The 26,449-nt window shown below is 51.2% G+C and overlaps 8 protein-coding genes across 8 annotated transcripts; 6 read left to right on the forward strand and 2 right to left on the reverse strand.

Moving 5' to 3' along the window:
- Positions 1-161: 161 nt before the first annotated feature.
- On the forward strand, positions 162-2,036 carry JCM6883_003121 (uncharacterized protein; the record flags this gene model as incomplete). Its single annotated transcript, XM_076633541.1, has 4 exons — positions 162-718; positions 779-867; positions 930-1,141; positions 1,203-2,036. The coding sequence occupies 4 exons, from the start codon at positions 162-164 to the stop codon at positions 2,034-2,036; spliced, it is 1,692 nt and encodes a 563-aa protein (XP_076486465.1).
- Positions 2,037-4,278: 2,242 nt separating this feature from the next.
- Positions 4,279-8,042, forward strand: JCM6883_003122 (Sds3 domain-containing protein; the record flags this gene model as incomplete). Its single annotated transcript, XM_076633542.1, has 7 exons — positions 4,279-5,442; positions 5,520-6,162; positions 6,223-6,369; positions 6,439-6,590; positions 6,657-6,756; positions 6,818-7,014; positions 7,083-8,042. 7 exons carry the CDS (start codon positions 4,279-4,281, stop codon positions 8,040-8,042), a joined length of 3,363 nt encoding a protein of 1,120 aa, XP_076486466.1.
- A 273-nt stretch (positions 8,043-8,315) lies between these two features.
- JCM6883_003123 (acyl--CoA ligase) lies at positions 8,316-10,760 on the forward strand (the record flags this gene model as incomplete). Its single annotated transcript, XM_076633543.1, has 10 exons — positions 8,316-8,376; positions 8,459-8,531; positions 8,666-8,885; positions 8,959-9,237; positions 9,361-9,439; positions 9,505-9,795; positions 9,867-9,976; positions 10,047-10,265; positions 10,336-10,556; positions 10,628-10,760. The coding sequence occupies 10 exons, from the start codon at positions 8,316-8,318 to the stop codon at positions 10,758-10,760; spliced, it is 1,686 nt and encodes a 561-aa protein (XP_076486467.1).
- Positions 10,761-11,093: 333 nt separating this feature from the next.
- Positions 11,094-13,341, reverse strand: PRI1 (DNA primase subunit PRI1; the record flags this gene model as incomplete). Its single annotated transcript, XM_076633544.1, has 11 exons — positions 11,094-11,122; positions 11,212-11,424; positions 11,499-11,628; positions 11,729-11,841; positions 11,921-12,036; positions 12,141-12,336; positions 12,420-12,518; positions 12,608-12,689; positions 12,782-12,939; positions 13,033-13,206; positions 13,293-13,341. The coding sequence occupies 11 exons, from the start codon at positions 13,339-13,341 to the stop codon at positions 11,094-11,096; spliced, it is 1,359 nt and encodes a 452-aa protein (XP_076486468.1).
- A 783-nt stretch (positions 13,342-14,124) lies between these two features.
- On the forward strand, positions 14,125-20,663 carry NUM1 (Num1p; the record flags this gene model as incomplete). The annotated part of the gene is made up of 7 exons (XM_076633545.1): positions 14,125-15,070; positions 15,155-17,592; positions 17,661-17,978; positions 18,044-19,418; positions 19,489-19,631; positions 19,702-20,224; positions 20,299-20,663. The coding sequence occupies 7 exons, from the start codon at positions 14,125-14,127 to the stop codon at positions 20,661-20,663; spliced, it is 6,108 nt and encodes a 2,035-aa protein (XP_076486469.1).
- Positions 20,664-21,066: 403 nt separating this feature from the next.
- Positions 21,067-21,984, reverse strand: JCM6883_003126 (uncharacterized protein; the record flags this gene model as incomplete). The annotated part of the gene is made up of 3 exons (XM_076633546.1): positions 21,067-21,353; positions 21,433-21,787; positions 21,850-21,984. The coding sequence occupies 3 exons, from the start codon at positions 21,982-21,984 to the stop codon at positions 21,067-21,069; spliced, it is 777 nt and encodes a 258-aa protein (XP_076486470.1).
- A 108-nt stretch (positions 21,985-22,092) lies between these two features.
- ATP10 (Atp10p) lies at positions 22,093-23,336 on the forward strand (the record flags this gene model as incomplete). Its single annotated transcript, XM_076633547.1, has 5 exons — positions 22,093-22,433; positions 22,519-22,618; positions 22,693-22,815; positions 22,883-22,954; positions 23,040-23,336. The coding sequence occupies 5 exons, from the start codon at positions 22,093-22,095 to the stop codon at positions 23,334-23,336; spliced, it is 933 nt and encodes a 310-aa protein (XP_076486471.1).
- A 223-nt stretch (positions 23,337-23,559) lies between these two features.
- JCM6883_003128 (CCR4-Not complex 3'-5'-exoribonuclease subunit Ccr4) lies at positions 23,560-26,404 on the forward strand (the record flags this gene model as incomplete). The annotated part of the gene is made up of 6 exons (XM_076633548.1): positions 23,560-23,811; positions 23,889-25,253; positions 25,331-25,485; positions 25,558-26,108; positions 26,183-26,300; positions 26,365-26,404. The coding sequence occupies 6 exons, from the start codon at positions 23,560-23,562 to the stop codon at positions 26,402-26,404; spliced, it is 2,481 nt and encodes an 826-aa protein (XP_076486472.1).
- Positions 26,405-26,449: the final 45 nt, after the last annotated feature.

Raw genomic sequence — 26,449 nt, forward strand, 5'->3', positions numbered from 1 at the left:
CAGTACGGATTCATAGCCAGAGAACTCGACCTCGAGATCTCCAAGATCTTTTTCAAATCGTTCGAGCCCGAGTAAGTTGTCATTGTTCTTTCGTTCGGTCGACCTCAAGTAGAGCTGACTTCCGCTCCATCCTCTCCTCCTTGCGATCCACTCCCTCAGCGATGTCCCTTCCACAAGACTTGAATCTCGCCGAACTCCCTTCGCAACGTTACGCTTCTCCTCGAATCCTGAAATGGCTCTACTGTACCGGTCGAGTCTCTTCGTCACTCTTCATGCTCCCTTACTGGGCGATCAAGCACTCCTGCAACCCTAAACCACGTGAAACTTGGTCCCTTTCCGAAACTCTCCTTGTCGATTTCACCCGTCGAGTGAGCGCAATCACGGATCAAGCTGGAGTACAACATTCTACGAGGAATCCGACGGCGGAGCCCGACAAGGATGGGCTGAAAGAGACGAGGTTCGAATGGGTACCGGGAGTCGCAGGGGAATTTTGTTGTGGAGTTCTCGACGATCAGGATGTGAGACCGCTCAAGAGAGTGGGAGTTTTCGTTTGGGAACGACCTTGTTACGACGATTTGAGTGAGACGGAAGATGGAGAAGAGGGGAACGCGAAGGATATCGAATTGGAGAGGGAAGATGGAGCTCTCAACGATACTCCTGATGGCTCAGGCTGCGAAGGGAAAGGAGATTTCGTCGGATTGTACTTCCACGGCGGAGGGTGAGTGCTCTCACATGCTCCAAGATGAGCCGAGAGTCTGACGAGCTCTCTCTTTGCCAGTTACACTCATTTTTCCGCTCACGAAGATTCTCAAACGAGTATCATCCCTCGACGTCTCATGCAAACCGACTATTTCGCCTCTATTCATGGTCAGTCCATCTCTCACGCTATAAGCTACTAACAGGAAACTGACGATCGCCTCGCGAAACAGCCGTCGAATACCGCCTATTACCCGATTCTCCTTTCCCTGCTGCTTTGCAAGACGCCGTGTCCGTCTACACGAAGCTCATCCGATCTGGCGTACCCTCCCACAAAATCATCCTGATTGGTGACTCGGCTGGAGGAAACATCGTTCTCGCCCTCGCTCGCTGGATTCGAGACGAGAAAAAGAGCGCTCCTCCTGGTGGACTTCTCCTCCTTTCCGTGAGTACCCTCTCCATTTTGATTAGATCGCAGTATTGAACTGACACAGAGAACTCGACAGCCTTGGTGTGATCCCTCGCACTCTTTCCCCGACTCGACGAGTTCTTTCGTCGCTCGCCCAAATCCCGAAGATTACCTCGCCGACGATCCTACAGCTCGACGACTCTTGATCACTTCTCTCCTCGGCACGAAACCTCACTCTTATCTCACTTCCCCTTACATTTCTCCCGCATCTCAACTCGGTCCTCAAGGCTCTTTCGCGAATTTCTCCCCTTCTTTCATCCACTACGGAGACGCAGAACGACTCGAAGCAGAAATCGAATCGCTGATTCAAGGGATGGAACGAGATGGAGTCCCTCTCGTGACGGAGAAAACGAAAGACGCAGTTCACGATGTTTTAATGGTTCGATTCTGGAACGAAGAAGTGAGGAACGGGATCTACGATAAGATTGGTCGTTGGCTCGAGGACGTCATGAATCGAAGTGAAACGAGGGGAGGAGCACCGAGACGAGAAATCGGAGATGAAAGGAGGAGAACTCGAGCGAATTCGAGTACCCTTAGCATCGGTTCGGGAGCGGCAGAAGTTGGGTCGGATGGACTAGGGACGGCCCCGAAGGAATCGAAAGGAAGGAGGATCATGGAACGAGCTGCGTCGAGTGCTTCTCTCCTCGTTCCCGGAATCGGCAAGAGCAAAAGGGATCGATCTGGTTCGACCGCGAGCTCGAACGACGGAGGTGCACCATTCACTCGCGCTCCTTCTTCGTCAGATGGAGGAGCCGTGTTCAAGACAACCCCGAGCTCGACTTCGACTGGCGTGTCTGGCGATTTCGGAAAGGGTCACGCATCGGATAAAATCGTTGACGTTTCCGAGGCCGACTTTGCTGAGAACAGGTAGACCCACTCACTTCGTTCCATCTCTCTCTAGACAACCGCATATATCACAAGCTTTACCAAAAGCTGTCGCAATCTTCTTTTCTACCTCGTTTCTTCCTTCTGAGGCGTTCCCCATTCTTAAATCGTTCTTTGGGCTCTGCACTTCGTTCTTATTGTACCAATCATAGTCTTTACGTCGTTCCTTTCGTCTATGTAGCATTTGCAATAGCCCAACCGAGTCCTGAATCGAAATCATGATTTGAGAGCGAGCGAGAAACAGAATAGTGTTCTTCGCAACGTCGCGCGGGTCGCTGCGCATCAGAGAATGTTCATCTCCGGTACAGAGTAAGGGTGTCGAGAAGGATACTCTGTGCAAGCTCAGGTCGCAAGGGAGGGCGCACCGCAGTGAGAGACAACGGTTTTTCTCGCGAGGCGAGAGTTTCGTCTCCCCTCTCCACGTTCTTCTCCGAGTTCACAGAGGCTTGTGACAGCTGCTGCCCGGACAGATGTGGCATGGGCTGGAGCACTTCGACCGATTAGAAAGCAAAGGTGAGAAGAATGTCAAGCTCAGTGCAACGGGAAAACGAGACTGAATCTCAGCGCGAAAGACCTTGTCAGCTCGGAACCTGGAACAGCGTTCGAAGAACGACCTTTGAGCGGTAGGGTTCTACCTCAGAGCCTACTCAAGGAGACTCGCGAAGAAGTCGAAGGAGCTCACAAGTTCAAGCTCACCTGGAACAACATCAACGGGGGACTACCTCCTCACTCTCGCACGTCGAGCCGTCCAAGTCCTCACGACTTGGATGCCCTGAGACCTAGCAAGCGAGAACCGCAGAGACAAACGAGAGAGCGAGAAGGGCCCCTTCCGAAAAAGTGACAAAAGAGTGACAAAAAACGCAAAAACGTCGCAAACTCGACGCAAAGTAACCTTTTCCACGGAATTTTCATCAGGGACATCAGAGAAATGTGAGACGAGGCTGACGAGCGACACTACTGAGCATGAATAGGCTCACACTGTCGAGGTGATCATCGAGCATCCGTAGGGGAGAAAGCAGGGAGCCGGGAAGGAAGACTTGCTCGAGCAAAGTTCGCAGAAGAGCGAAGCTCGGATCCGGAACGTACAACCGCAAGCCCTTTCCAGGTTCTCGAAGGCATCAGTCCGTCCTCCCTGAATTCTGAGCTGGTAGGAACCCGCAATTCCACCTTCCAAGCAGAATTCGAGCGACGCAGTGTCGGAACGAGTCGAGCTTCACAGGTCTCATCCTGCTCGCCGCTGATCAGGCAGGAGCAGGAAGGCGTGGTTCTGTCCCTTCGTCTCCGGACCCTACGAGGCGTTGGAGAGGCTTCGATTCGCAGACAGTTGAACGAAATTGCGAGAACGGTTTGGCGGACGGAGCGGGATCGCTAACGCTGGACGAATAGGATGCAGAGCGCCTGCAAGATCGATCGACTGTTGTATAGGGGCGAAAACGGAGGTGATGAATCGGTAAGGAAGAGAACCTGGAAACGAGTTTGTCGCCATTCCCCTCTGCCAACCACCTCACCAACCACTTTCAAAGAGCTACTGAGCTCCCATCACAGCGACAAGAACCCAGGAGCACGATCAAAACAGCTCTACAAGCGCGCGACATCTCAGCGTCTCTGAGGGTAATCGGATCGAGGTCAGTCTCTTCTCTCCCTCACGGCAGCTCATGGGGACGTGAATCAGCTTGAGGGCAAGACGCAGGGATCTCGGATTACATTGCGAGGGAGTAGCGGGCGCCTGGACAACGCGAAGAGGAGGTCTCGCCCGAAGGGGAAATTCACACTTGCCGGCCCCAGCAGTTCTCGCGACCGCGACCTCGCGAGCAGCTGTAACACCGTTAGGAGCGATCCTGAGCTGATCACAACCCTCTCCTATCCCGATCCAACAGTCTCGATTAGCGTCATCTCGCCTCACCTCTTTCTCCAATTTTCAACCAACCCGATTCCATCTCCCTCCTACAACACGTGCCTGGCAACGCTCGCTTGCCAGAACGAACCGAATCAATAGATCTACGTCTCCGCCTCGTGGACTCGACCTCTTCTCTCACCCATCTTTCTACTCTTCCTCCACCCGACAATCCGCTCCATTCCTCACGCCTATCTCTGTGAGGCTACCGTTCCTGCTACTGTGAGAGATTTATGAATGCAAGCTGACAGTGGAGGGACGACTTCCTCAGATTCGAAGTCTTTTCTTTGACCACCCCACATTTTACCGACCTCTCCTCCTCTCTCACCCTCTCATGGCCGACTCTCCTCTCTCCGACGCCGACTCACTCTCTTCAGCCGGAGCCTCTACTGAACCCCTCCCTGGATCCGACCCAGCTCCGATCTCTCCCGTCAAACGTACCTCAGGACCGTCTAGGAGAAACACGACGGGAAAGGGAGGGAACGAGAGTGATTCGAGTTTGACGGAACAAGATTCGAGCGATAACGAACTAGAGAAAGATGATGATGAAGATGAGGAGGAAGGCGAGACTCGAGGGAACAAGGTCGACGACGATGAGGATGAGGATATGGAACCTACTCCTCGAGCTAAATCGAGTCAGAAGCGAAGGGCAATCGATGATGATGAAGAGGACGAGGAGGAGGAAGGCGAAGTGACATCTCAGCGCAACGAGCAACAAGGTCGAAATTCGAAAGGTCAGGTCAAAATCGAAGGAAACGGTCGAACAGAGGACGAACTCTCGGATGTCTCGGATGACGATGAAGAAGGAAACCGAAATCTGTTGGGACAACCACCTACGAAACGATTGAGGCGAGGCGGAGGTCCTTCGTTGAACGGGTCAATCATTTCCTCGTCGACCGCGAACGGTCATTTCTCTCGAGCCAACTCGCCATCAAGTGCTCTTTCAGGGTCTGAAGACGACTCCCACCAACCCACTACCACCACGAAACGAGTCGAGCCCAAGATCAAGGTTGAAGAAGCGAATTCAGATGCAGGCGATTCAGACGTACCGATCTCAAACAAGGCCGGAGGTGCGCGAGGGAAAGCTCGAGGCGGAGCGATGAAATCTCGTGGAGCAGCACGCGGAGGAGGAGGAACGAAGAAAGCGACGACTTCGACGTCGAAAGGAGGAGCTTCGACCTCTCGATCTCGACAACGATCTCAGTCTCCCTCTGCGAAAAGCGATTCACCTCTCTCTGTCGTATCATCATCCGATGGTGCTGCGCTACAGAAAGCGGTCGACGAGATGGAAGCACAGAGCGGGAACAGCGACGCGGGAGATCGAGGTGATCTGGACCTCGAGGCGCTTTACAACGTGAAAGGGAAACCGGGCAAACCTGCGCTGGACTACGCCACGGGTCGTTCTGCTCGCGGGAGAGGTAGAGGCAAATCTCGGTATAGAGCTCCACGCAAATCGCGAGCGTCTCTTACTGCACCTTCGATATCTCGTTCAAATTCGGTAAGTTTCGACTCACTCTTCCTGATCTGACTTCGAGTTTTGCTGACTTTCAACAGCCTTCGCTCGTCCCGCTTCAGAACCGATCATCGTCCGGAACTCCCGATCAACACGACAATTTGGAAATGCCTCTCGTCAACGGCAATTCGAACGAAGCGCCTAATCTTCCTGAACCTTCGCGACTCGTCGAACTCGACACTTCGGAACCCGCTCGACTCGTCGAACAACTCAACGATCTCGCCGAGGCAGAAGCTCGACCGATAGAAACACCGACGACGAATGGAACGACAAAGGAAGAAATCGACGTTCAGGAAGAAGAGGTCTCGAAGGAAGTCGAAGAGGAAGAAAGTCAGTCTCGACCAGAAGAGGAGGAGAAGGACGAAGAAGAACAGCCTGTCGTCGAGATGGAGGGGGAGAAAGAACCGGAAGAGGTTGAAGATCAGTTATCGACTAAAGAAAAGTCTCCTCTTCCGCCACCGGAGAAGAGAAAGGAGAAGGTTGAAGAACCGGAGCGAGTGAAAGAGAAGACGAAGGAAAAGGTGCAGGTGCAAGAAAAGGAGAAGGAGGAGAAACGAGAACCGGTCAAGCGAGCTGCACCTGCGAGCGCGAAGAAGGGAGCGAAGAAAGGTGGAAAGAAGGGAAAAGGAAAGGAGAAGGCAATCGATCAGGACGCTCTCGTCGCAGAGGACGACGAAACTGCGAACGACAGCGATCACGACGAAGGTCTGTCTCTTCTCCCGTCTCCCTCATGTCACGCTTGCTGACTCGTCTCCGTCTATTCAGATACGTCCGATGCAGCTTTCATGCGCAAAAGAAGCGACGCGATGGAACATTTGACAAAGATCGAAATTCAGTTTGCGAAACTACGAGACATGCTCTACGTTGAACGAATGACGGAAGTCGAGAAAGACCGGATAGCAATCGAATCTGGTGAGTTCTCCTCACTCCCCTCTCGAGGCGAGTCTTTGCAGAAATTGACGACTCTTTCTCCTTTGACAGGCACTCATCCCGAACTCATTCACTTGACTCAACTCCTCGAACTGCGGCGAAACAAGCGACTCGAACTTGCGAAAGCTTGGCTCGATGGTCTCGAGTCGTCTTATGATCGTCAATACTTCTCTGACGAGCATGCGATGTGGAATCAATGGCAGGCAAGTCGACCGATCCTCGTGTTATTTCTGACCATGTCGCTGATCCTCTTTTCTCTCTTCGTGCAGAACAAACGAGCCGAACTTCGGACCGAGATGCTCGATGAAGCGAATTCGAAGCGAAGGAGACTCGATCGAGAAAAGCGCGCTCTCGAGCGACCGAAAGACGGTAAGTCTTTTCCCTCTGCCGTCGGCTCTACTGACCGAGACTGATCTCCTATCGCGTGTAGACACTCTCGCAAACATTCTCGCTCCTCGAGCTCATCCCGCTGTACCTCTTCACCATCGTCGTCGACTCGGATTCGACGGAGAAGCACTTGTCGAGAACGAAATCGCATGGGCTCTACGGAACCCGGATGTACGAGCGGATCCATCATTGAGTGCACTTGAGGATGCCGACGCGTACACTGATCTGGAAAGAATGGGAGTAAGTCAAATCTTCACAAATCTTCTTCTTCAGCCTCGCTCGTACTGATTCCTTCGCTCTTTTTCTAGCTGCGGGAACCTGTCGGACATCGTGGAATGTATCAATACGATACGATGTACGGTCATACGCCTGGTCACCTCTCGTCTTACGCCGACCCTCGAACGGCTCATCTCGCTCAAGGCTACCCTTACCCAGCCTTCGATCCAGCGACGATGGCTATGCAATCTCACTCGTACGCTTCCGTCGCTGCTGCCGCCGCAACTCCCGCTCCCTTCGCCTCTCTCCCACCTCTTCCAGGTCGCGAACAACCTCCATCTCGACCTTCATCGAATCCTCGACATGCAAATTACCCGGGAGAAGCTGGAGGTCCTTCCCAGCAACAACAACAACACCCTTACAACGGCGGTTCGAATCGAATTTACCCTTACTCAAGTTACCCCGAATCGATGAACTCGGAATCGATGCACGGTCAACACGCCTCGTGGCCCGCGAAAACGACACTCGGTGCTGGCTACGGATTCGAAGAGGAACGGAGACGGACAATGAGCGCGGGAGGAACCCTCGGAGCAACAGAATCGCTCGACTCGATCGCAGGCTCGAGACAAAACGGCCACGACGACCTGATGAATGGATCTCGTCCAGTCGAGAATGGAGGACGAACGACTCCAAATGGAGGCAGCAACCCGAAACCTCGACTCACGCTCGACGACCACATGAGTCATCGCTCCCCGAAAGCGCCAACCTCGACGACGAAAGGAGGATCCGAAAGAGGTGCTTCAGGTCGAAACTCTCCGGCTTCCTTCATGGCGATTCCGACGATCCCTCCTTTCGACCGACATCGACACGAGATGGCGATTGCTGCGGCTCGAGCGAATTCTCCTCATCCTCCTTCCGCAAAATCGAGTCATCAACCTTCCCTCTACTCTCACTCTTCCTCCGCGAATGATCCGCAACAACAACAACAAGCTCAATATCACGCCGCCGCCTCAAATCCTCCTCCTCCAGCACAACGAGCGAACTTTATCTAATTCTCACTTTTCGTTTCTCTCCCTCCTGCATCTCTCTTCTATCCCTTTTTTTCTCTTTCCGATTCTCACTCACTCTGTTATATCGTAGCCTATCCTCGTTCTCTCTCTCTTGCAAAAGTCTTGCTCTCTCGCGATTCCCCCCCTCTCGTCGGAATGTGAGCCGCGCTTCAACGAAATTCGGCTCTTTTCGAACCGGAGAATTTGACTTTTTCGAAGTTCTTCGGCTCCCTCGCTTCCTCCTCCACCTCTCTCCGACTCGAAACATCTCTCACTATGATCTTTGAATCTCCCTGGCCCAAAGTAGACCTCCCCGAATGCAGCGTATGGGAGAAAGGTGAGCTCGTTTCCCCCTCTTTTCCGAGTCCCCACCATCGCCGGCTTCTTCTCTTGAACTGACATTCGATCCGCTGCTATAGTATGGTCGAACCCTCGAAACAAGTCGGATAAAGATGTAGCGGTGATCGATGGACCTACCGGGAGAACTTTGACGTGAGTTTCTCGCGAAAATTTCTCCCCTCTCTCTTCGGGCCTTTTCTCGCTGCTGGAAGCGACGAGGGAGGGCGCTGCCTGATACACGAAAATCTCCTCACACTGACACTAGCTCCACTTTGTTGCCGAAACAGTCGAGGACAACTTCGAGAACTTTCGCAGAGAACCGCTCACGGATTTCGTCGAACGGGTCTCAAACCTGGATCTGTCGTCCTCCTCTTCTCCCCGAACACCTTCTACTATCACATGATCGTCTTGGCGACTCAGTGTGCCGGAGTTGTGTTCAGCGGAGCGAACGCGGCTTACGTTCCAGATGAATTCGCGCATCAAGTCGAGGATTCCGGCGCTCAACTCGTAAGTAGCGTCTTCCTTTCGACGGGAGTTCACAGAACAGAGCTGATCGTAGAGGGGATTGCTGAGTACACAGCTCCTCGTTCACCCTTCGTGTCTCGGTGTCGCACTCGCCGCAACGAAAGAGCTCGGATGGAGTGAGAAACGTCAAGTCGAAAACATCATCCTTGCAGTTCGCAAGGATGAAGCTCAGGGCGCCGACGAGCGGTTCTTGACGCTCGACTCGATCATCGACGACGAACTTCTTCAACCTCACAAAATCACTTCTCCAAAAACGACAGTCGCCTACCTTGGTTACTCTTCGGGAACTAGTGGAAAGGCGAAAGGTGTGAGAACGTCGGCGTATAACATGACAGTGAGTCTGACGTCTTGAGGAACCGAGCGGAGCCAACGAAGGAGTTTTCTGGTCGAGCGCAATCGTCTCGATAAGATCCTGTCTTTGCTGACTGCCTTGTTCTTCTTACTGTTTTTCTCACAGTCGGTCTTGTCGATGCTTGAGCCGCTGAACCGCGATATCACGGACAAGGATGTCTCCATGGTTGTTCTCCCTCTGAACCGTTCGTTCTCCCGTCCTCTGTTAACTCTTTCCTCTCCCGCGATTCTGACTTTCGATCTCTCACAGATATCTACGGACTCACTAAGCTCCTACACTGGCCAGTACTTATCGGCACTCCCGTCGTGGTGATGCCAAAATACGAACTCAAACAGCTCTGTCACCTCCTCGAGAAGTACCGTGCGACTATTCTCATGTTGGTTCCTCCTATCGCACTCCATATGGCACGAGACCCTCTCGCAACGAAATACGATCTCTCGAATTTGCGGCTGGTGATTTCGGGTGCGGCACCGCTGGGACCCGAGCTGGAAAAGGAATTAGCGAATCGTCTACCTGGCTGCGATGTTATTCAGGCTTACGGTGAGCTATCTCGTCTTGTATCTCCACACTAGTCTCAAAGTCGTCTGCTTACGTATCATGATCGCTCGTAGGACTCACGGAATCTTCGCCCACAACTCACGTCGCTCTCTCGCCTTACAACAAACGAGGTTCGATTGGACCCAATCTCCCGATGCTCCGTGGTCGCATTGTCGATGTCGAGGTAAACCCCAACCTGTTCTGCGAGAAACGCACGGAAACGAATACTCAAGCTTTTCTCTCTTCTTTCGCAGACGAACAAAGATCTCGGACCGAATCAATCAGGAGAACTTCTCCTCTCGGCACCATCGATAATGCTCGGATATCACAACAAACCCGAAGCGACTGCCGAGACCCTCGTAACGGACGAAAAGGGCGATATTTGGTTGAGAACGGGAGATATCGGCCATTACGATGATGATGGTTGTTGTTTCATCACGGATCGATTGAAGAGTTTGATCAAAGTCAAAGGAGTGAGAATTACGGCCGTTTCGAAGCTCTGAACCACATCCTGAGCTGAATTCTCGTCTCGATCTCACTCAGTTACAAGTAGCCCCAGCAGACCTCGAGGCCTCACTCCTCACCTCTCCACTCGTCGAGGACGTCGCTGTGACCGGTGTCTACGCCGAAGAAGAAGTAACCGAGTTCCCTCGAGCTTTCATCGTCCCGGTCGACAAGAATTGTCTTCGTCCTGGCCGTCAAAGTGATCAACTAGCGCAACAACTCCGGAAGTTCATCGAAGGGAAACATGCGCATTACAAATGGTGAGTTTCTCTCTCACTTCCCTCTGATTTATGGTTCTCGGAGCTGACCGCGTTCATTCGACGCTGAATAGGATTCGAGGTGGATTCGTCTTCATCGAGGCCGTACCGAAATCTCCTTCGGGTAAGATCTTGAGGAGATTGATGGGAGATGTCAAGGGTCATCTCGTGCAGCCTTACCCGGCAAAGATCAAGGCTAAACTGTGACAAGTTTCTTTCTTTCGTGTTCAGCTCGTTCCCCTGTTTCTTCTCTGCCTGGTCTGAATCCGTCGTATTTATCCATTTGCAAGTCGGTACGAAATTGAAGTGACCTGTATGCCTAGTCAAGAGGCTGAAGCGATGTCGAGATGTCGAGTGTGCGAGCCAAAGAATCGCGATAGATCTCCGAAAAGTCTCTCGTCGACCAACCTCTTCCTTCAAAGGTAGAAGCGACCATACTCTCATGATCAGACAATACCGAACGAAAAGATACATACCAACGAACAACGAAAAAACGAGAAGCTACAAATAAGACGAAAAAGAACGACCCGCATTCCAATCTCAGAATTCCATCGACTGAGCATTCGCAGCTATCATCTCACCCACAACCTCCGATCAGTCTCTATATCACGTGTCCACCAATCCTCATCATCATCGAAGAAGAAGAAAAAGGACTCACCTCTAGTTTCCCTAGTTTTCGCTTTAACGATCCCTTCCGCATGTCGTTCAAACAATTCAACGTAGGGTTTCAAACTCGTTTTCGACCAATCTGCTCCATAATCCCCCTTTCTCGCTTGATGTTCCAATTCGAGGAGGAGTTTACCCACCGTGGGGACTGTGTCGGGGTTGAAATCGTCGATTTGAGAGGCTAGGATCGGGACACAAACTTTACCTATCCCCCGTCAAACTTGGCGTTAGTTCTCTCTGCTTGGGAGAAGGGAGGAGGGAGGAAAAGATTTAGTGTACCGGTTCCAGGATGAACGCAGAAAGGAGCTTTGAGTAAATGGTTCAATTTTCGTGAAACTTCGGTATCGATTCGTGGGTAGGTGTATTGGACGATGATATCTTGAAGCGCTTCTGCGTACTTCTTCGGTGCCTATTCGTCGTCACGCGAAAGTCGTATCCAAGAAAGAATGTGGGAATTAATCAAACCGACTCCCCGCGAAAAGACGGGAAGGAAGGAAGGCAGAACGTACGGGTGAGCCCTTCGGAGCAGGGGGAAGGGGTTCAACTTCTTTCCATCTCTCTGCCGAAGATTTCTTACTCCCACTTTCACTCGAGAACGCTTTCAATAACCTTGCAGAGTTTTCTGTGAGGAATCAACCGGTATCAGCTTCTCGAGTTTCGACTCGACTGCCGGAAAGCTGAAACGGGACAATGCATCTCACCTCGATCAGGTAAGAGCTTGAGGAGTCCCTCCCATTGAGCAGGATCGGTACGGAAACAATCTTGATCGTTGAGCACGACTTCTTCGAACGCCGGTTTCAAGTTTCGATAAGCACGTCTGGTTGCAGCTCGCACCAAGAATCAGTCATCTTTTGTCTCCCATTGGTCTCAAGTTCCCCAGAACTCAGGCAAGGAGGAGAAGGGAAGAAAGAGAAAACTGACTTGAGAGCGGGATGTAAAGGTCTCTGTAACGAAACTTTTTTATCCATCGTCGTGTAACCTTTAATCACGTCTATGTACCTAACGATCGCGCTCCTTTGTTCGTCCGTGAGGGCGAGAGTTGAAGGGTCAGAGATCCAGGCGTGGATTCCTCGTCGTCCGGAATAGACCCAGAGGATGTGTTGGAACCCGAAATCAGCTGAACGTGTTCATTCTTTCTAAGAGTCAGTGAACGATCCGGGAAGGGGATGAGAGGAGATGGGAGACAGGGAAGGGACGAACCACGAAGGATTTCATCGAGAACTTTGACGGCAACGGTGATGAATCTCCAGCAGCGTTTACACATCGCTTTGTCTTTGCAACATGTTCGAACGGTATCGTCTACAGTAGTTCGGGCGAGGAAGTCAAGTAGATCAGTAGCTGAAAGCAAGGTGAAGAAAAAGGGGGAGAAAGGAAAGGAAGAGACTTACAATCAGTCATATCGATATCGAACACGAGTTCTCGTGAAACGGGTCTGAAAGCAGATTTCATCAAGGCTTTACGATCTTTCGGCTTAACGTGACGTGACCAACAAAGGGAACCGTCAGTTCTTCTAAGACGATCAAAGAGTAGATATAATTTCGTAGTAAAACGAAAAAACTCACTCTTCCGGAGTACATCGGACCAATCTCGAAACGTGACGGCCCCAATCTCAACATTTCCGCCTTTAGTTCCTCGGCGTTATTGAAAGATTGATAACGTAAATACGCGTCGTTCGCTAAAGTGAGTGCGAATTCTCGATGAGTGAATTGTCGAGTTGGAACTATCTCAAATCAACCTTCTAATCAGCCTCAAAACCTTTTCTCCAGGACCACAGTGTACGTTTACCAGGACGGTGGGTGGTGAGACGACGTACCATGAGCTTGATTCAACCAAGTAAACATGGCTTTCCACGGTAAAAGTTTATTGTAATAATTCTTCATTACCATCGGATTACTCAAATCTCCCATGGATTCTTCCGTCGCGTCATCCATTTTGGGTAGACCATATAAAGATTTCGAGGGCTCATCGGCGAAAAGATCTTCGAGAGCTGTGAACGTGAGAGAGAGGCAAGAGAAGAGAAGAGAATGATTAGCGAGTCGGCGCGTTTGAGGCGCAAGAGGAGAGGAAACGCGCCTGGACCAGAGGATGTGGATGGAACGGGATCAATCTGCATGTTGACCATCTTTGCTAAAGTGCGCCAGGCTTGAGAGCGCGAGATGAGGACGAGGATAAGTCGCGTCGGAAAGTTTTCGAGAGTCGACGAGTTTGGGCTGCTTGGGCGGGACTGTAACGAGACCCAAGAGCTGTGAGTGGTCTTTGACTTGTTCTGGGTGGTCGTGGCGAGAGTTGGTGAGGGGAAACAGGCCGAAGTGAAACTCGTTTCTCTCTTTCCCTCTCCCAACTTCTCTCCTCGACAAGCTCGTTCACCGACACTCGCTACTGACGTACAGGACTAATCTTATACAGGTGAGCGCCCCCATAGGCACCCATCATCCTCCCGACCGTACTGACCTCTCCCTCTTTGCTTTTGTTTTCATCTCCCTCCCTCAACATTCTTCCCTCCTCCTTCCTCTCGCTCTTGAACAGGACTCGACTTGGCTTACGACAACTCTTACGCTTTCATCATCAACGCACTCGCTATTCCTCTCGAACGATCTCGAGTGTTCAGCCGAAAATCAAACATTTGAATCAATCAACTCGCGCGTCTGACTCGAACCCCCATCAACATCACTCTCGAGACCGGCACGAGCTACTTCAAGCCCTATATAGAGTTCTCAATAGTCACCGCCGAGACGCAGTGAATCGATCGCCTAGGAGGGGTGAGTTGAACATTTTCTCCAAACGATCAACACGAACAAATTCAACTCGAACTGATCTCCTGCTAAACTGGTGCCCAACAGCTCCCCTCTCTAACTCCAGACACTCTATTAGAGAGTTAGCTCCTTTCGGCGCGCGCTCGACCCCGATGGCGCAACCTTCCCCCTCTGGGTCTCTCTCCTCGATCCATTCCTTCCTCGATCAAGACCCCTACCCTTCCGGAGGTGTCCATCGATCCCTCTCCTCAACCTCTCCTCACTCACAAAATGAAGACCCGGACGCGCCTTTAACGAACGCGGCCCTGTTGAATCGACTCGAATCACTCCTTCGAGCGAAAGCTGAAGAAGTTCAATTAGCTGGTCAACTCGGTCAAGCTCTGTTGGAACAACAGAGTCAACTCGAATTACGGATTCGGGAAATCGCCGAAGTCTCAGAGAGATACAACAACAACAACAACGCGAAATCGACACCCCCGATGAGGAGAGAAGGGGACGAAGAAGGTAGTTCATCGGATGGAGAGAGAGAGATTGGGGAGGAAACGAGACAGAAATTGAGGGAATTGGAATTGGATCTAGTTGGATACGAGGGATCGAACTCGGAATTGTATCAAACGGTTGGGAGGGCCGCTCAAAGAGGAATTCCGACCGTCGCACAACTTCAATCCGCAGAACCTTCAACTTCTTCCCCTTCTACCACTGGACTCGACTCTCCTCTGGATACTTCAGGAGCTTTCCAAGACCCGAACGCCCCTCTCCCCACCGCGACTCGTCGACGAGCTCCTTCCCTCTCTGGCACCTCGAAACGTCCCGACCTTTCCTCTCCTTCTCTTCCCACCTCCACCTCCACCTCCACCTCTCCCGATTCAACGGATCCGGCATCGTCAAGGAGAGCGAGGAACAATGTTCAACACCGCAACAACGATCTCGAACTCGCGACCGATATCGGACAAAGTCTCCTCGTTGAAGTGAGGAGACTTCAGGCACTTTTGCAGGAGAAGGATGAACACTTGCAGGTTTCGATCAAGGAGAAGGACGCGATGAAGCTCGAAGTTGAGAGTGCTTTACAGGCGAGAAAAACGACCGAGGAAAGTGTCGGTAAGTCTTTTCGAACAAACTCCTCTTTCTCTCTTTCGATTCCTTGAACTGAGGCGTTGATTTGTTGCGTTTGCCGCCTTGCAGAACGTTACAAAGAAGTCAATTGGGAACTAGAACTCGCTACTCAAGAACTCCGTACCTCTCTCACATCGGCTCAATCCGCCTTACAAAAATCCGAACTCGATCGTTCCCGTTTCACTCGGGATCTCTCTACGACCCGGGATCAGTTCGAAGCTCAACGAGTCGAATCGGAGAAACTCACGCGTCAATTGGAAGCGTTCAAAGCGAAACATGAAACGGATATGGCGAATATGAGGAAGAACACGGCGGGCTTGCAAAGAGACAAGAGTGATTTACAGAGTACTCTCGAAGGGCTCAAATCGGAGTTGGCGAATAAAGCTCGAGCAATTAGGAGAGGAGGATCTCCTGCGCCGGGAACTCCGGGCTATCGAGGGAACGGGAATGGAGGAGGAGGAGATGGAGAAGACGATTCGGATGGATTCGAACGACCGGCGGAAGACGATCCGTTCAAGAGTACTCAGAGGAGGAAAACTGGAGAAGGATTCCCTTCGGCCGCGGGACATGGTTCCGATCTGTTCGGAGAAGGAGATTCACCAAACGCGAGTCCGATCCAAAGGAATGGTGGTGCGAACGAAGTCGAGGGATTGAGAACGAGTCTCGCTCATGCGCAACGACAACTTGGGACGTTGAGGACGAATCTCGCGAGGGAGAAACAGGCGAAAATGGAATTGAGGAAACGATTAGTCGAGGCTGGGAGAGCCGGATGGCAAGATGAAAACGACATCGATGATGACGACGAAAGTGACGACGATGAGGAGGACGTGATTGGAAAAGCGACTCCGGCTCATCAACGAGGATTCGCGTTCCCGAGAAGTAGGAGTGCGAGGGGAAGCGTGAGAGGAAGAGGAATTCGTCGCGGAGGAGGAGGAGGTGGAGGAAGAGCTCCTTCGAGACTCGCTTCGGGATTCGCAGCCGATGATTGGGAAGAAGCAGACGAGGAGGAGGAGGAGGAGTCGGAAGAAGTCGATTCGTTTGGAGCAGGAGGAGGAGAACAACCTCGACAAAGGAGGAACGATTTCCGAGACAGCGACGATTCGGCTCTCGAAGGTACTTTCGATTCTCCGTCTCGCGAACTCGGTGAAAGTCTCAGATCTTCTCGAATCGGGAACGGAGTCAAGGACAACTCTTCGAAACGAATCAGTGTCGAATCGATCGATCCCATCTTCTCTCATCAATTCGAACGAGCTCGTTCTCCCGACGCCGAATCGATTCGATCAAACGAAGACACCTCGTTCCTATCAGATGGAGGCATCAACGGTCGTTCGACTCTTGCCGACGTGCTCGGAGACATGTCTCCACGACCAACTCATCGTCGACCGGCGAGTATCAGTTCGATCGCTTCTCTCGTCAAGAACGCAAGTCCAAGCGTCGTCGACCGTTTCGCTTCAGTCTCGGAACATCCCGCCGAAGAGGTCGAACCTACCGTCGAATGGACCGACATGGAAACGATGACCGATTTCCCTGAACCCGAACCTCGAATCGTCGAAGTCGAAAAGGAAATCATCAGAGAAATCGAAGTCATTCGGGAGGTCCTCGTCCCCGCTCCAATTCCCGAACCGATCACGATCGTTAAAGAAGTCCCTATCGAAGTGATCAAGATCGTCAAGGAACCGTTCGAGACGATTCGGGAGGTAGAAGTAATCAAAGAAATTCCTTTCGAAACGATTCGAGAAGTCGAGGTGATCAAGGAGGTTCCTTACGAAACGATCAAAGAAGTAGAAGTCATCAAGGAAGTACCGATCGAAGTTATCAAGGAGGTCGAAGTCATCAAGGAAGTTTTCCGAGATGTCCCTGTCGAAAGCGTTCGAGAGGTCATCAAAGAAATTCCCGTCGAAACGATCCGAGAAGTAATCAAGGAGGTACCTATCGACGTCGTCCGCGAAGTGATCAAGGAGGTTCCCGTCGAAGTTATCCGAGAAATCGTCAAGGAGGTCCCGATTGAAATCATCAAAGAAATCGAGGTCATTCGAGAAGTACCAGTTGACGTCGTGCGGGAAGTCGAAGTTATTCGTGAAGTCCCAGTGGAGGTCATCAAAGAAATGCCGTTTGAAACGATCAAGGAAATCGAAATCATCAAGGAAATTCCGGTCGAAACGATCAGGGAGGTCGAAATCGTAAAGGAGGTTCCGTTCGAAACGATTAGAGAGGTGGAAGTGATTAAAGAAGTACCTGTGGAGGTTATTAGAGAAGTAGAGGTCATCAAGGAGGTTCAAGTACCTGTCGAGGTGATCAAGGAGGTCGAGGTGATTAAAGAGATCGAAGTCATTCGCGAGGTCCCTGTTGAGGTTATTAGGGAGATTCCTGTTGAGGTCATCAAAGAAGTCGAGGTGACGAAAGAAGTGATCAAGGAAGTACCGGTCGAAGTGATCAGAGAGGTTGAAGTGATCAAGGAGGTCGAGGTTATCCGAGAAGTTCCCGTGGAAGTAATCAAAGAGATCGAGGTTCGTTTCTCCTGACTGATCACGACTCTCTGAACCCGATGAATTGACTCGATCCTCGACCATGACAGGTGATCAAAGAAGTTTACCTCCCGGCTCCGACTCCCGAAGTCTCTCACGCCGCTACTCAAGCCGAAGGACCTACTTCTTCCTCTGTCGATACTCAAACAGACGACACTCTCCCTCGTTCTCAAGGCTCTCTCGACCTCTCGTCTTTCACTCCGATCCCCGTCGCCGCTGCTCGAATGGAATCCCGCGCCCTCGCGAACCAAGCTTCGCTCTCTGCTCTCGACAGAATAGGACTCGGAGAAAGGGATCATACGATCACCTCATTCGGCGGACTTCAAACTCCTCGAGGAACTGGATCTATTCACTCGAACTCGGACGCTGTGAGCCCCATCTTCCTCTTTTCAGACTAATTTCGGATCTAGCGACTGACAGTTTGGCGCGACAGTCTGACGTGACCGATCGAGCACCTTACGGAACCGATACTGAAACTGAAGGAGAGTTCGAAGACGCTCGGGAATCCCTCGGAGGTCGAAACTCTCCCGCTGTCGGACCTCGAGCCTCATTCGCGAGTACGACTTTCACCCGTTCGACTTCGATGCACGATTTCGTTTCGGTCCGTTCGGTACCTTCGAACGGTCATGGATACGAAGACGAAGACGAAGCTCGAGAAGTTCTCGCGGGAGGAGATGATGTTGAATTCGCACGACGAACGATTCGAGGCGGACGACCTTCTTCGATCTCTCAATATCAAACTCCGTCTTCGAGGCCCGAGACCGCCGAGCAAGAGGTACAAACGGAAGAGACTCAACCGCGAATCATTGAGAAGATCGTTTACGTCGACAAAATCGTTCACGTCGATCGACCTGTCGTCGTCGAAAAGATCGTCTACCGTGATCGACCTTCGACTGCTCCTTCCTCCTCAGTTGCGCCGGATACCCTCGACGAATCGGCAGCGACTGCTTCAGCCTTCCTCTACGATCGAGATCCCTCTTCCCGACCTGTCACTCCTTCGAACGAACTCTTCTCTTCGACCCGAACAGTCCGAGCTGGACTACCACCGATCGATACGAAAGGAAGATCTCGAGAATCTCTCACTCCAATGGCTCCTCCTCCCGTTCCTTCTTCCGCTTCCCGAAAGAGTGCAAGTCCTCGAAAGAGTGCCGCCGCATTCACATCTCTCGCTCCTCCCCCTCCTCGACCTACTTCCCCTCCTCCTCCCGATCTCCTTTTCCGCGCTCAATCTCCAACATTCGACGAAGACTACGCTCGTCGATCCTCGTTCCTCGCTCCTCCCGGCGCAAACACTCTTCGCTCTCAACCTTCTTCGATCACGGCTTCTCCCTCTTCGTATCGATCTGCTGGACCGTTCTCGAACCTCAAACACTTGCGACCTCAATCTTCGATGGACACTTCAGTCTCTCAAGCTCGACCCCCTCGATCGTCTTCTCGTCACGCTCACTCGTCCTCGGCGCGTTCAGTCTCCGAGATGAGTGTTCGTAGTGACGTTTCGAGACGAATGTCGATGGCATCCGAAGCGACATCTGAAGGAGGATTCGTCGAACGATCTGGCGCCGCTGAACCCGCGAATTCTTCGACGATGCGAGGACCTGGAGACTCTTCCGATCCTGCCGTCATTCACGCGATTACTCAAACGATGATTGGAGAGTTCATGTACAAGTATACGAGGAGGAAACTCGGGAGCGGAATGTCGGAGAACCGTCATAAACGATTCTTTTGGATTCATCCTTACACGAAGACGCTTTATTGGAGTGCTTCCGACCCTGGAGCTCAGAGTACAACTTATTCAAACTCGAAGAGTGGTGAGTCTTAACTTCACCTTCACGCGATCTTGAGGAGAAGTGCTAACGATTCCCTCGGTTTTCTGAATAGCTTACATCGAAGGAGTTCGACAAGTTCTCGATCCGAATCCGTTCCCGCCTGGACTCAACCAGAACAGTATCATTATTCAAACTCGAGAGCGCGAGATGAAGTTTACCGCAGAATCGAAGGATCGTCACGATATGTGGTTCGCTGTGAGTTTTCTCCCTCTCGAAGGACCTGTATCCGTTGAACGGGTTTCTGATATGGAGAATGATCTCACAGGCTATCAACTATCTTCTCGCTCGACCTGATCCGAGTGCTCCTCCGAGCGCGGCTGGAACCCCCAACTCTCGACGAATCGCAACTCCTCACAACCGATCTCGATCTCAGACCCTCGCCGGCGCGACCTCTTCTTCGACTGCAGCTCCCAGTGGCGATATCTTCGGAGCGATGTCGAACCAACTCTATTCGTTAGGAGGTAGCGCTTCTGAATCTCGTTTGACTCCGAAAGCTTCTGCTCGAGGACCTCGCAGTTCTCTCGGTGCGAAATCCGCTAGTAAACGAGCAGGTACACTCGCCGACGAGTATCAACGCAGGAGAAGCACGATCGGCTACTCGAGTCCTAGTTCGGTGAAGACTTTCTCGGATTACGGAGGAGGAGGAGGAGGATTCGATTACCATGAGGGAGAATCGTTGGAGGTTGTCGATAGGAACGAGATCCCTGATGGATTCGGAATGGATGATGATGATGAAGGATTCGAAGGGTTGGAGAATGTTAGAGCTTGTTGTGGAGGAAAACATGATGGTCAGTTTTCCTTTCTCTCTTCTTTCGCCTCCCGCTTTCGAGTTGGGCTGACTCTGTTCGTGTGCACGTCGTAGTCGGAAGCCTGTCTCGCCGTCACCACCACCATTCCCATTCGAGACACCACCAATCTTCCTCTTCTCACTCTCACTCCAACTCCGATTTTGATCCTCATTCCCATTCTCGCTCGACTACTCCTGTCCCTCCAACTACTCCTTCTCGAGCTCGTTCCCGATCCTCTTCAAACACGCTAGGATCCCTCTCTCGTCGACTCGGAGCAGGTCTACCCGGTTCGAACAAAACGGGAAGATCTGTATCGAGGAAATCTTCGAACGTCAACGACAAGAACAACCACAACAACGAAGGAACGAGTAGACCTCTCTCGCCTTTGCCGGTGAATGGAGACGTTGGGAATGGGGGCAGGAGAACTCCAGTGCCTTGAATTCATCTGTCTTTGGCTTGAAAGTCTTTCTCGCTTTTCTTCATCTTACCCGCATTACTTCTCTCCCTCTTCCATCATACTTACCAACATATCTCTCGTTCGAACCATTTGGTCTCGCTGAATTTGTATTTCTTCTCTTTCGATTTTCAATCCTTACCTTATCTTCTGCCTCGAAAGCTCTGTTCACCCTTTTTATACATGCAATACTGTACAACTCCTACGGAGTCCTTATTCTTCTCTCTCTGTGTTTCGTTGCGAGAGCGATACTTAGACGACTGCGCGTTCGCTGTGAAGATTTTTTGAATGCAAAGAGAAACAATGGTAAAATCCGAACAACAACACATTAGACGAGTCCTTCTTAGTACAACCAGCCGCCAAGACCTCTCTATCGACGACATTCTCTTCACGACCCACCATTCTCGACCTTGACGCCGTTGACATCTTGCTCTGTCTTGACCGATTCTTCTGAGATGACGGGTTTCATTTCGACGTCTTCCGAGGTTGTCGCCGCTGCCGTCGAGAGGGGTGTCGTCGTCGAGGAAGAAGGGAGAGCTGCTTCGCCGTTTTCGTCGGTCGATGGCTTGCCTTCTGGAGGTACGAGGTCGGAAGAGATGGAAGGTCCGTTCGAAGCTTCCCTTGTCGTGGTTGGAGCTGCTGAGGGCTCGGATTTCGTCGATTCTGGTAGTGGTGCTGAAGTTGGTATACATAGATCAGAGCAAGTGAGCTGACAATGCACGATAACGAGAGGAGGGCACAGAAAATGACTCACGATTCGCAACCTTTTCATTCTCATCTCCTTCTTCTTCCTGACTATCCGGTTCCTCTATCTTCCCCTCCTCCATTGGTGTTCCTTGTTGTCTATACCTCCTCACGCAACCTCTCAATTCCCTTTCTACAGTTCTCCCCAACCCTCTACTCCCCTTCGTTCCCTTCTTCGATAATCTCTCCCTAACTCTCTCAACGTTCTCTTCGATTGGATTCGAACCTTTCGTACGTTTATCGAGAGTTTCGAGAACATGAATGGGACGATCTTTACGAGGGATTCGGGAGATGGGGGGTTGGAGGGAAGTTAGGAGAGGGGGGAGGAGGGAATCTAGGTCTGAAACTAGTTGATCCTTTTCTGGCTGGAGGCCGCTACGGTATTCAGCTTCCTTCGTATGAAGCTAATGGCACAGGAACGGCTTACTGAGGAGAGGAAATCGGATAAGAGTCGTTTACGGAGTTTATCGAATTGACCCGATTTCTTCCACAAGGAAGCGAGTGCTGCCGGGCTCAGCTCTTCTTGTGGTTTAGCTGGTAGGTTCGCGGGTGGTAACGGCATGATCTGAAGTGAAGGAGGAGGAGAGGAGAAGAAACGAGCGATTCACCGAAATGATTCGTTCATCTTTCAGCTTCGATTCTTACCTTGTATTGCCTCGAATCATCAATAATGCTAGCTCCTACACGGATAGGAGCTCTCGCGATTCTCTCCGCTTCAAGACGACCCGTTACGGTCGCGGCCCAGCTCTCGTCTCGTTCTCTCCCTTTCCTTCGTCCCTTCTCCTCCTCACTCCCAGCTCGTTCAACACCTCCTTCATCGCCAAATCAACCGCATCTAACCCCAGAGGAAGCAGCGTCGAAGAAACTAGAAGAAAAGGATACGAAACCCCCTCCATACCTCTCTCGAGCACTCGGGATCAAAGAACCTCCTCGGAAAGGGAAACAGAGTAGGGAGGAATGGAGGGCAGATTTGTTGAATCGCGAGAAGAGGGTACAGGAACGAAGGCATTTGTCAGTCTCTTTCCTGTCGAAAGCTTCGTTTCTTTGCGAAACTGACTCGCTGACTTTCTTTGATGGGCTTCGATTGATGAGATAGAGTCAAACAGGTCTCGAAGGGTTACTTTCATGATTACAATGAGTTGAGACATCAAGGAGGGAAGGCTTATGCTTCACCAAAGACTCTCATTCGAGAAGATGTGAGTTTTCTCTTTTCCTTATCTTCCCCGTTCGTTCGCTCAGCCGACTGACCTCTTGATCTCGCCGTACTCAGCTGTCACTGTACTTCCCAGACATCGAAGGAGTATCATTAGCGACGAAGGAAAAGACTCACACAACCGACATGTTTGAGAATAAAGTCAGTTTGGTCGTTTTCAGCAGTTTCAGGAGCTCGGAGGTTCGTTTCGACTCTTCTCATCTATTCCAAGTCAGCGCTTGGCTAATGGGTGGAAGTAACTGAACAGGAGCACATCAACAGTTTTGTGCGCCCTGCGTTGGCGGACATGAAGGATGAGAAACGGTTTCAATACGTCTACGTGAGTTACTCCTCGAGCTCAGGACTCGTCAGTCTGAGACGTAGCGGGAAGATTGTACTCTGACACTCTGATTGCGCTTGGACAGATCAACCTACAAGAGAATCCCTTAAAATCGTTCCTCGTTTCAATGTTCATCTCTTCTCTACGGAAAACTGTCCCTGTCGAACATCACCCGACCTATCTCCTCTCCCATCAATCTCTCGAGTACTTGCGAGAACCTCTGGGGATGCCGAACAAGCACGTCGGGTACGTCTTTTTGGTCGATTGGAACAAGAAAATTCGGTGGGCAGGATGCAGTTGGGCGACGGTCGACGAGGAAGAGGCGTTGAGGAAATGTAGTCATGTATTGGTAGAACGTTTGAAAGCTATTCAAGAGCAATGAAGGAACTCTTTGCGACAATCTCAGAATTCATTATACAGTAGGAAATGGAGACAGGACTCGAAATGCGAGATTACCTTTCTTCTACCTCGCGAATCCCCGTCTCTCTCTCTCTCGAAACCCAAATTGTGCTGCAGGCCTGCATGATCCTTCGGCGTTGTACAACTAGCGTTTACCTTTCCTCCCCATCGACATCAAGCACACTCAGAAACAACTCATCGATTGAATGCAATACTCGTCCTATTCGCCTAGTCCTAGTCCGGCACCGGCATCTCCACCCCCTCACGGTCACTTGTACTCTCCAGGAGGAGCTGCGAATGCGCAGAACGGTGGATCGAGCGGTGGGAATGGAGGAGGAGCTTATTCGGCAGGAGGAGGACAAGGAGGAGGGAATCAAGGTAACGGAGCGAGGTATTCACTGTTGAACAAGCTACAGGGACATCATGGTCACTATCAGCAACCTCAGCATCAACACCATGTGAGTCCGTCAGGCCCGTTTTCCGAGAAACACGCGCTAACTCTCTCTCTGTCTCTCTCCCTTCTCTCGTGATTTAGCATCACTTCTCTTCTTATCCAGGAGGACCTCCTCCTTCTTCCCCAGCCTATTCGAATGGCCCATCTCACCCTTCTCAGCAGCAACAACAACAATTGAACCCTCATTCTCACTTGTCGTCTCCTCATCCTTCAAACTCTCAACCTTCGAACAACCTCCAACAGCAACAACCCCCTCCCCCTCCTCCTCCCGGTTCTCATCACTTGTCGAACCCGAATTCAGCCCCGAACGGTTCCCCTCACCCTTCGAATCAACCTCTTTCGGCTCATTGGGCTCAACAGTTGAACCTCGCCAACAACTCGCGGAGAGCTACTTCACCTCATCACTATGCGAGGGCCGCTCATTTAGCCGCGAGGGGTCAAGCGAACGCGGCAGCCGCAGCAGCTTCAGCAGCAGGGGAGAGAGGAACAGAAGGAGGAGGAAGAACGGAAAGGAATTCAACTCCGACTCCTTCGGCAGCGATTCCAATCACGGATCCGAATCGACCTGGTAGTGTGATTCTAGGTGGAAAATTAGCGAATGGATTGGTCGCGACGGGTGGAAGTCATCGAAAAGATTCGAGTAATGGAGGAGACGATTCGAGTTCATCAGCAGGAGGAGGAGGAGGAGGAGGATTGAGGAGTGCTTCGACGGCATCTTCAAGGTCAGCGATCGCTCCGGCAGCTCCTTCGACTCCAGGAATCGAAGGGAACCCATCAACAGGTGGAGCGAAAGATAAAGAATCGGCCGCGGCGAAGAAACAAACTTGGACGACTCTCGATATCGGAGGAATGCACCTCAAGAACCTTTCCCCCGAGTTGTTCCGCTACTCGTTCTTAACGACTTTGTACATCCCTCACAACGCCTTGAACGAATTACCCGTCGCGATTTCGAAACTCACTCATTTGACTCACCTCGACGCTTCTTCGAATAAACTCACTTCAGTTCCACCTCAATTGGGTCTCTTGACTCGATTGAGAGAATTGTACCTGTTCGACAATCACCTCACTTCGTTACCTCCTCAACTCGGTACTCTTCATTTACTCGACACGCTCGGAATCGAAGGCAATCCTCTCCCCGACACTCTTCGATCCCTCGTCGAAAAGGATGGTACGGGCGGTTTGATTTCGTATCTACGAGATTCTTGTCCCGTTCAAGATCCACCTCCCGAACGACCTTGGTTGACGATCGAACCCGACGCGTTACCTCAACCCGACAAACGTCCCGAAGAAACCTTCAGTTTGATGTGTTACAACGTTTTGTGCGATCGGTATGCGACCCCTCAATTGTACGGTTATACACCGAGTTGGGCACTCTCGTGGGATTACCGAAAGGAACTCATTTTACAAGAAGTTTTGTTATATGGAAGTGATATCATCTGTCTACAAGTAAGCGACCACGAACTTTTCAAAGTGTCTTCAGATAGACGGCATACTGACTTTGTCTCGACGTTGGTCGACTACAGGAGGTCGATACGGAATCTTACGAGAATTATTTCGCCGAACACCTCTCTTCGCACGATTACGATGGAGTTCATTACCCGAAATCTCGAGCGAGAACAATGTCTGGAGATGAACGGAGAGGAGTCGATGGGTGTGCAACGTTCTTCAAGAATACAAAGTGAGTTAACTCCCGGAAAAGAGCGAGAATCCCTTCCGACAAGATTGACAACTCCTCACTCCTTCTATATAGATTCGCTCTCGTCGAACAGCAATTGATCGAATTCAACCAAATCGCCATGAGACGACCCGATTTCAAAAAGACTGAAGACATGTTCAATCGAGTCATGACGAAAGATCAAATCGCCGTCGTCACTCTCCTCGAACACCGAGCCTCCGGAGCCCGACTCATCGTCGCGAACACTCACATTCACTGGGACCCCGAATTCCGAGACGTCAAACTCGTTCAAACGGCAATGTTGATGGACGAAGTGAGTAAAATCGCAAACGATTTCGCTCGACTTCCTTCTCGACTTAATCTCGCCGAGGGGTACGATAAAGCTCCGACTTATACGAACGGTACGAAGATCCCGACGATCGTGTGTGGTGATTTCAACTCGATCCCGGAATCGGGAGTGTACGAATTCTTATCGAGAGGTGCGGTCGAGAAGGATCACGAGGATTTCATGAGTCACGTTTATGGACATTACACGAGTGATGGATTGTCGCACAAGTTCAACTTGAAGTCGGCTTATTCCCATATCAACGAGTTACCGTTCACGAATTATACTTCAGGATTCTTTGGTCAGTTTCTTCTCTCTCTCTCGTTCTATTCTCAATCGCGCGAGTCAAGACTGACACGCCTCGATACTATACAGAGGTGATTGATTACATGTTCTACACGAGTCAATCGATGGGAGTTACTGGTTTACTCGGAGAAGCCGATCGTTCTTACCTCGATCAAACCGTCGGTTTCCCAAACGCTCATTTCCCTTCGTGAGCCCCATCCTCTACTTCTCTCCTCATTCTATGTGCGCTGACATCGAAACTTCCTTGACAGGGATCACATCTCTCTACTCGCCGAATTCAAGATCAAGTAGATTTCCTCCCCTCGCAATCAATCTCCTCCTTCCTTCCTTTCCGAT

The sequence above is a fragment of the Sporobolomyces salmoneus genome, assembly GCF_050403485.1.
Source record: "Sporobolomyces salmoneus JCM6883 DNA, S_salmoneus_JCM6883_v1_ctg40, whole genome shotgun sequence".
NCBI lineage: Eukaryota > Fungi > Basidiomycota > Microbotryomycetes > Sporidiobolales > Sporidiobolaceae > Sporobolomyces > Sporobolomyces salmoneus.